Source organism: Myotis brandtii, unplaced genomic scaffold (genome assembly GCF_000412655.1).
Source record: "Myotis brandtii unplaced genomic scaffold, ASM41265v1 scaffold154, whole genome shotgun sequence".
Taxonomy (NCBI): Eukaryota; Metazoa; Chordata; class Mammalia; order Chiroptera; family Vespertilionidae; genus Myotis; species Myotis brandtii.
The window spans coordinates 7,063,044-7,072,555 of NW_005355584.1; the positions used below are offsets into that span (position 1 = coordinate 7,063,044).

General features: G+C 50.5%; 1 protein-coding gene across 1 annotated transcript in view; it reads right to left on the minus strand.

Moving 5' to 3' along the window:
- Window positions 1–823: 823 nt before the first annotated feature.
- The window catches only part of ZNF516 (zinc finger protein 516), an 89,404-nt gene continuing 80,715 nt past the window's right edge, over window positions 824–9,512 (minus strand). The window contains exons 7-8 of the mRNA XM_005861629.2: window positions 8,735–8,802; window positions 824–3,632 (exon numbers count right to left, since the gene is read on the minus strand). Coding sequence (XP_005861691.1) covers window positions 3,573–3,632; window positions 8,735–8,802 — 128 coding nt within the window. The 3' untranslated portion in view covers window positions 824–3,572. The remainder of the gene's footprint in view (window positions 3,633–8,734; window positions 8,803–9,512) is intronic.

The window sequence follows — 9,512 nt, forward strand, 5'->3', positions numbered from 1 at the left end:
GGGCACACGCCTGAAACCTCTGCGGTGGGGGCAGGGGAAGGGGGAGGGGCTTTGTTTTCAAGAAGGAATGTGTCTGTGAAAGTGCGGGAAGTGCTCGGACAGGCTGCGGTCCCCTCTGTGATGCAGCCCACACTCATCCTCGGAGCCACACTCTCTCTTGGTTGGAAGAAGGGACACTCCCAGAGCCAGCCGGCACCCTAGGGAGGTGCCACCTGCTCCCTGCAGCACCCAACAGTCCACCCTCAGGGGTGCTGAGTGAGTTTCTAGGCCCACCTGCCTTGGCATGGCTGTCTGTGGGACGTCGGAAGCCCTGTGGCAGAGTGGCCAGGCTGGGCAAGATCCACCTTCCTTCTCTCACCAGGTGGCCCCAGGTGGATTCCCAGTGCAATCTCTGTGAAAACCTTCTTCTCAGGAAACCAGTGTCTCTCTTGGTTCAGAAAATAAATAACTATTGGGGGGACCCCTTAAAGCACTTAATGCTTTCCAAAACCAAAATTGCCCAAAACCCCCTGGGCCTGAAAATGGGTGTTGTGTTTTAACCAAGGTGGAAGCTGTCCACCTAAGATTGCTCTACGCACGCCCGGGAAGCAGGTGGAAAAGTGACCGAGCCGTGGACCTGCCCAAAATCCAATTCTTCGGGCAACTGAAATGTTCATTCTTCAAATTAAGGAGTACGAGTGAGTAACCTGAAAGATCTCTATCAGCTCATCATCTGTGTGTTATCTGAAGGCGACAATGAGTAGGAGACATGAATGGGAGAAGCAGAGCGAGTGGCAGCCACGCCAGGAGCCACTGGTGGCGCCGGGGACACACACGGAGAAGCTGCAAGTAGACAACCAAACCCTTTATTGTCCAAGTCACATTAGACGCCAACACTGTAAATCCTGTGAAGAATCGAGGAAACAGCAGATCGGTAGAGGTAGTAGAAAAGTCTGGAACAGTCAGAGGTGACTTACAGGAGAGATCACGCGGAAATCATCGTTCGAAGGAAAGCAAATTGAAACACATTGGCTAAATAAATAAGAAAACACAAATCATATTAAATACTACGGCAGGGCTGACAGGAAGGCATTCACAAACCAATACAATACTGATGATCAGTGGAAGAAGGAACCACAGTCAGGCTGGAAACGGTGTGTCTCAGAGGGGGGCGTTCTAGGGGGTCCCCTCCCGTCTCTGTCATTAAGTAGAAACCTCATTTCTGGACTCCTTGCAGCTCACAATTATTTGCCCTACGATTTCACCCTCTGCTGATGCCCAGGAACCACCCCTCAGCCTGCCAGGCTCCCCAGAGAGGAGTCTCCGTGAAGACACGCCCAGCTCGGAGTGCCAGCTGGGCTCCTGGGTGCTGCTTTCCAACAGTAAGAAGGGACACGACGCCTCCGTGTCACTTTGGGTACAGACTTTCTTTAATAACTAAAACTCAGAGAAACAGACCAGGACTAAGTCACTAGCCCCTGTGTGTTCCTAAACTGTCATCTTTCACTTTCAGCCAAGAAACGAAAAGCCAGAAAATGCAGAAATGATCACTTTGGGAAAAGTATCGAAATGATCCAACATAAGTCAACAGAAAGGCATTGTGGTTTCTAAGGTGAACAGAGGAATGTATCTGCTCAAAATAACTTTACAGAACAGTCCGTCACAGTCGCTTAACCGTATTTGCAAGGACATTCCCAATTACACCGACAAGACAGGTCATTCTGGGACATATCTGGTGTAAGAATATCAGGAAAACCAAGTAAAAAATTAGATATACATACACACATATACATATGTGTGTGTGCTGTATATATGTGCATATATATATGCACATATACATATATATATAAACTAGCCAGTTACATTGCATTGTTTCCAAGTGTTGCAAAGTAACCTGAACCGTCAAGTAATTTAAATTCAGTAACAAGTAGAATCCAGAACCAAACACTAACTAATAACAATAACAACAATAATAATAATATAATAATTCAACAAATCATTAGAACAAAAAAAAAACCACACTTTAGGGTATGTGTGTGTGTGTGTGTGTGTGTGTGTGTGTGTGTGTTTAAACAACTCTTTGTATCAGAAGCCCATTTTCTACAAAAACTGCGCTAACCCATTACGGTATGAAGTAAACTGTCGCTCTCACCAGTATTAAAGGTTAAGGATAATTTCTGTACATGTAAAATTATTGCTTTTTTGAAAAATATATGTAGCATGCTCATTTTAATCCACTTCCTGCCTTTACAAAATTTCACAATTAAAAAAAACCTAGTAAAGCTTTTGCAAAAAATTTCACAGAACATTTTCATTCAAGGCAGCAGTAACTTTTGATAATGCATAAGATCCTATGTGCAAACGTCTGAAATTCTCAGAAAGGTTACCGTCATCACCCGAGTGTCACGGTACCAAGGAAAGAAACTATTTGTATCTGTGGACTGGGATCTTCACTGCGTACACTGCAGGATTTAAGATCCTCTGTTGGGGGCCTTAACCCCACCACGAAAACTTACATTTGCCTGACTGAGGAAGAGGTATATAGAGCCGCCCACCCCACCCAGGGGCCTGGGGACCTCCATGCTCTGGGAACGAGGATGCTCGCTCGTCCTGTGGGGGGCACCAGGAGGGCACCAGGCCCGCGGAGAAACAGGCCTACTTGCTGGGGTGGGGCAGGGAGAGAGAGCAGAAGGTTCCAGAGCACCAGCTCAGGGTGATGGGCCCCCAAGTCTCCCAGGGCTCTCCTGCACGACCAAAATGGTCCAGACCTGGATGGCGTTAAGACGGGCAGCCTTCCTTTGTGAGCAGTTTGCAGAATGTAGCCCTGTTACAAGAGGTCCTGAGAATAAACAAAGAAGCCTGCTTTTCTTAGTGTTCAACTCGCTCTGTTCCGGAAGCAGAACAGAAACATCCCCATGGCCGTGTTCCCACCCACACGCTGAGCACAGACGTGGGGTGAAGGAAAGGAGCAATGGGGGTGCAGAGGGCCCCGGGGAGGCGGCCTAACCTAACGGTGGGACGGGGAGGGGGGTTGCCACCGCCTGCCCCACCCAGCCTGGTACGCACAGCACCTGCACGCCCCCTCCTTCCTGTCTCATTCACCACATAAATACCCAGTAAGACGGGAGAGGCCATAGCAGTAACACTGTGTCAGCTCAACCCCAGCCCCGCCATCGCCCCACAGTCCTGCACACACGGCTTCACTCGGTCCCACACGCGTGAGCAGCTCTTTTCCAGTGTCTCCACTCGTCGTGAGCAGCACAGACGTGTGCTCCCGCTGTGCCTGCCAACGCCACCGTCTATCACAGGAAACGTGGGACCATGGTCGACGAGCACGCATACGCGTTCGGAACATCTGCATGGAGTTCTAGAGTTCAGCGTCTTTATTTATTCCTCAACGTCCGGCCAGGAGAGGCCTGGCCCTGCAGCTTCCGGGCCAGCACAGCGGTCTAAGATGAGGGGTGGCGGGTGGGGAGGGCGGCCACTCTTCCTCGCACGGGTGGTCAGGGTCTCTGCTGGGAGGCAGCTGGGACATCCAGGAGGGGACTGCGAACGGCTGTCACGGGGCACCGGGGTTCACTGGAGACGAGTCTTTAGGTGCCCTTTCTGAGAGGCACTGTCTGGACGGCATCTGGGTTAGAAAGGTCTCTCCCCTGGATGAGAAAAGGAGACAACAGAACAGCTCATTTCTGCCCTTTGGGTTTCTGAGTGCGTATTTCCTATGGCTCTTCTTACCCACACCCAAGAACATAGACCATGACCTTCGCGGAGCAACCTCGGTGGGTCGGCAAAGACCCTGACTTTAGCTGTAGCTCCCTGCACACCAGCAGGATGCATTTTGAAATATGTCTTCACTGATCTTTAGAGAGAGAGGAAGTGAGAGGGGGAGGGAAAGAAACATTGATGAGAAAGATTGATAGGCTGCCTCCTGCATGCCCCCTACTGGGCACAGAGCCCGAAACTCTGGCATGTGCCCTGACCAGGAATCGAACCCAAAACCCAGGTATGTGCCCTGATCAGGAATGAAACCGGCAACCTTTCAGTGCACAGGACGATGCTCAACTGACTGAGCCACACCAGCCAGGGCTACAAACATTTGGTTTAGGAAGACTACAGAACCTAGGTAACCTGAGGAATGAGGCTGTTAAATTTAGCCCCCAAATCTAGATGCACAGGTGCCCATTTCTCTTTATAATTGAAGGGAGGTGTTCAAACAGCATCTCATTGTTTGAGAAAGTCGTTTTCACATGTTGATTCCCTAAAACTGACACTTTACTACTGAACATTGCAGTCCTACAGGGTTTTTAAGGCATGGATGGAATTCACCTGAGAAATCAGGCAAAGGGGGAAACACGGCTGTGGGACAGAGGAGTCAGAAACGCAGGCACAAAGAGGACACAGGGCATTCTGAGCGCGCACACATTGTTTTGGGTTTTTTCCCTCCTATAAAGAGTCATCAGAAAACGAGAAGAGTGCTTTTAGAGAAGCAGGCGTTTCTTTTTTGCAGTGTGTGGTCTTTGCAGTGTTGTTGAAAGAAATACGACCTTTCTCTGAGGCATTTTAATGTTCTAGGGATGGATGCTGACTTCTGGAACTCTATGAGGTCTGCTCCTCCCCTTCTGTCTTTATAAGGAAGGGACCCTGTCTGTGCTCACGTCGGGGGTTGACCGCACGCATACAAGAAAGCCTGTCCCCCAGCACACACAGGGACCCCTCAGCCCTCAGAGGGCGGCCGGCCTTCAGAAGAGGCGCCCATCAGCACAGGTGGTGACAGGCTGCCTAACCAGTCTGCACGCAGCGCCTTACTGATCACGGCCTGGACCCAACAAGCCGGACACAGGCAGGGCTCCTGTCACTGTGGGTCACCTTGGGTGACTCACCAGTGACCGTCGTGACGTTTGTAGTTTGTCATTCTTAGAGAAAAATGGCCCGTGTGTTTCAAGATGTTTGTTGGGTTTTATGACGAAGAAAACTGCAAAGACGAATGAACTGAATTCTGGAATTGGATCTGAGAATCCAACAGTGATACTGAAAAGAGACTGTGCCTATGTCCAAACACTCCAACCTACCTGAGTCCCATCGTCCACATTATAATACCCACAGCTGAAAACGAGACAAATTAGGTTGCCATTGTTTTCTCATTTCCTGTTATTTTGATTAATGGAATTATTTCCCCAGCTTAACTGTTTTAAAATAACACTTAGAATAATAAGAAATCATGTATTAATCATAGTCTTTAAACTTTAGCAAAGAATCTAAACCAATCAAAACTCCAGTTTTCACGTTTTAGCAAAAATCAGTCTGGTCTTTTAAACCCCCAACCCCGGAGGTTGGGGAGAGAGGGTTAATTTTTTCCTTGGTTTTAAACTTTAATTTCTAATGTTTCACAACCAGTTATAGTGAAAAAACATTCCTCCACAACACTAAGAAACCCTTAGTTGTTGTTTTTTCTAACATCATAGGACAATGATACCCGCTTTGCAGCATATTATTTTCACAAAGGTTCTTTCTAACGATGACTATTGGTGATTATTAGAAATTAATCATGCTAAACATATGTCAACGCATCTTCAAAGTGACAACAGGCATAAACTGCTCCCCCATTTAGAAGTGTGCCTGAACTCTTAGCTACCTTTGTGAATAGAATTATCATCAAAACACAAGCACAGTGAGTGGCTTCATGCCCAAGAACTGGAAGAATTATCCCCACAGCTATGGATGCTTCGCCATAAAGACAGCTCCTCCCCTCCAGTGCCCAAGCCCTCTCACAACAGAGCAAAAGGATGAGACGCCCAGAGTACAGACAGTGTGCCCACTAGCCACCCACCGGCAGCCCCACTACTGAATCCACAACTTGAATTTCCGTCTCAGTGACCCTCCCACGCTGTCCATCAGAGGAGTGTGTTGTGAAGCAATGACTACACTTCTGGGAGCCCCACACCAAGGGCATGCTTGTAACCCAGCAGAGGCTTAACCAGAGGACGTACAGAAGAGAAATCACAGTGGAAACCACATCCAAAGGAAGTCCCTTCCCCTCTCCTCGGAGCTCGTGTTCATTCTGACCTGACTGACTTCCATCAGTTTCCGCCCATGTTCCTGGACCTCCTGCCGGACCCGTCTCACTGAGGTGCAGATGTGTGAGGACCCGTCTCAATTATCCAGCACAGAAGACTCAAGTGTTAACAGGGCAAAGGCAGCTGATCTCTGGGTGCCCATGTAATGATGACGTCTCCACCGACATACGGTCTTCTGAACAGAGAGCCACGCAAGGAAACGACGTCTAAGCTGACAACACTGTTCCCAAACTAATCTTTCACTGTCCCCTCCCAATAAGGGGCAGCTAGCTAACAGCCTGCAAAACAAGACCACGCATGCTGCCAGGTTCCGACAGGCCGAGGACACCCAGGAAAGCACAGAGGCATGGAGAAGAGTCCCAGCTCATCCGGCAGCAGGGACGGGCACGCGTACAGAGGGAAAGGTGTGCGTCCCCCTATTCACCCACATGCACGGCCCCCGAGGACTCACCCTGCACACGAGTCTCCCCCGTCAGTAAGGACGGTCATTCGTTTTTAGAATAACTGACAAGAGCTACGACTGAAGTGTGCCGGGCACGGCCCACTTTCTATGTTGGTTTTCACAGTAAGAATACAGGAAGTGCCACTGTGGTCCTTATTTTATAGATGGCAGACTCGGGCGAAGTTAACAGGCAGAAGGTCGGAGTTAGAGCCAACCCTGCCATCACCCCATTTCTCGGGTGACACTTCAATCCTGGCAGACACTTCAATTCCAAAGCAGGTTAAGGAAAATGGAATTTCCCTAAAGGACCAGAACAGGCAGTGATTAGCCAACAAAAGCTACTTCACACACAAGGACCCGAAGTGCTCTCAGAGCCGGGATCTCGAATGCGGCACTGAGCCAGCGAGCTGCCCGCACAGGAGGGGCGTGTGAACCCGGCTCGGCCTTCCCATCGCCGGCCTGAGCTACCCCTGTCCTGAGCCCGAGGAGGACAGCTGACCACGGGAGCCTCCCACCAACAGTCCCTGCGTCACTGTGGGCAGGAACCGGGAGGTTAGTGGGGAATAAGTATAAAATAGCAGAACGGAGTTTATAGAGACAACGTAAACGCATCTTTTCTCCGTCAGAGTCCAGGGTGACTAACGCCGCTAAGAATTCTCAGCATAACTATAAGCAACACAGAAATGATTTAAAACACAGGCCGGGTGGCTGGCTTTACTGAGCTACTTCTCCCCATGACAGAAGCATTTTAAAGAGGCTCCCGCAGAATTAATAGGCAGCAAATAAATGGATGTATGTTCCCAGAGACTCGCTGCGTTATTCCTATCTGCCTGGGCTCCCACCCCTGTCAAACACGCATCGAAAAGCCACGTCTCGGGTGGATTTAATGGGTCGTCTGTGCACGCAGGAACCCTCTGGACTGACTCATGGTGTCATCTCAATATGTAATTCTCCAATTATGGCACGACCTCGCTGAGACGCAGCCACAGACGCAACGGTGCCTCTTGTCACCGGGGCTGATTTCTGTTAAAAAGGACAGTGCTTCGAGCCGAGGTCACATGTGTTGGGAAATCTTCTAATTCGGCATTCTGCAAGCTGTTATTTATTTCATAAGTTGTCACAGCATCATGAAATAACTGCTTGACATTCTAAAACTATAGTTTTATTAAAGAGAGAAAAGTCACTTAGTAAAACATGGTAACAAACGGGAAGGCATTTTGTCAATGACATGGGAAGACAGGCTTTGAACAACAATAGGAATTCTAAAAATGCAGAAATAAATTTAAAAACGGAAGTCCCTGGGCAGGTCAGTCCCTCGTTCACAGGAAGTCCTGGTGAGGTCCTGTCACCTCTTGCCATTCTCTTCCAGTGAAGAAGACTAGAGGATGCCTGCAGTCCCTCTGACATCCCATCCCCCTCATCGTCAGCAAGCAGGATGCCTCCAATGATTGGGTTTGCCGGGGCAGGGGCGCGCCCTTCCTCCCTCTCACCACCTGATGGGGCTTGATGTTTATCTGATGGCAAACACACCCCTGTGCATTCACAACGGGAGCGTCTGCAGTTTCAGAACGTCCTAAGGCAAGAATGTTACACAGAAAATGCTGGTGGGAGAACAAGAGGGAGGCAGTGACATTCTGTAGGAGGACAACAAGGAAGGAGAGCTTTAAAACCACGTGCCCTCAGCCCAGGATGGCACAGGGGACCACCGATGACGATGTCGAGTGCGTCCCCACTGCAGAGCAAGGCACACAGTCCCATCACCGCTGGTTCCAAGAGTTCCGCCATGCTGTGCAGACACCGAGTGGTTCGCATACAAAAGCCACAGGAGCATGGTCACATGTGCATGGACACGGATGTTTTTACACACCACAGCCGTGAGGTAGAGTGCGTGACGTGGAGGACACAGAGTAATACAAAAATATGGGTCTTGAGAGAGGAGACTAAGCATAATTTATTCTCAAGAAAACATATAAAAGCAGCCGGGGTGAGAGAGTGTGAATGTCAAAGGTCTTGGGCCCCACCAGTCTCTCCCAGTTCCCACAGCCCCAACAAGACCTCGAGCGGCTGGAATGACACTCCCAGTTTCCAGTCCCCTGCACTGGGCTGTCCTGCAGGCCTAGGCTCCACGTCCACGCCCAGCAGGTGTCTGCACGTCTGTCCCGAGAGAGAGCACCTCGGCTCATGCTCCCGCGACCGTGCTGCAACCCAAACCTCCCGTCACGCCCGTCGGGAGACCTACTTGTTTGGGGGCATCCGTGGAGGTGGCGTGGACGTCAGCACCTCGGAGGCCGTTGGACTCAAACACCACTGTGGGAACAAGGGGAGTGTTAGCGGCAACCGGGACCATTACAGATCAAGTGCTCCACACAAAAAGACACCAGCGCCTGGCCCAGGGCTGGGAAACACCAATTCACCATCACACTTCCGAAGGGCCTGTGATGCTGCCGCCCGGGGCCACTGCCCTTTTTAATTCAGACGCGGCTGCTGAAGAAAGCCTCACTGACAACATTAATTACCAGCCGGTGGGAAGGGACCCTCCTCCTGCCTCACTTACCATTTGGCCCCTGTCATTTCACATCAGACCGGCTTACGTGTGATCCTTCACACTTCTGAGAACGGACCCTCCAGCCTCCCGCTCCCGGTGGGTGACACACGGCTTCTCAGCCTGACACGGTCTCGGGGCCGCACGTTCCTATGGGCCCGGGGTCCGCACCCCTCCCGGGTGCCTCCGGAGGGTCCCGGCCACACCGTAGGGGGCCCAGCGCCTGTCACACTGACAGCGGCTTTGATTTCCATGAGTGCTGGTGGCAGCACAGCTCATTCGCATATTCATTTCTGGGGAGTCTACTCTCTAATTAAAACGAAACATTTGCAAACAGGCTTATCTCAAATTGAACCACATGGCACTTGATGCAAAGAAAAATCTGTTTCAGGAGAGCCTGGCGCACAGTCCCAGAAGGGGATGCGTCACCCTCCCCGCCCCCCCCCCACAAGGGCCTAGGTGTCCGCATGTCAAC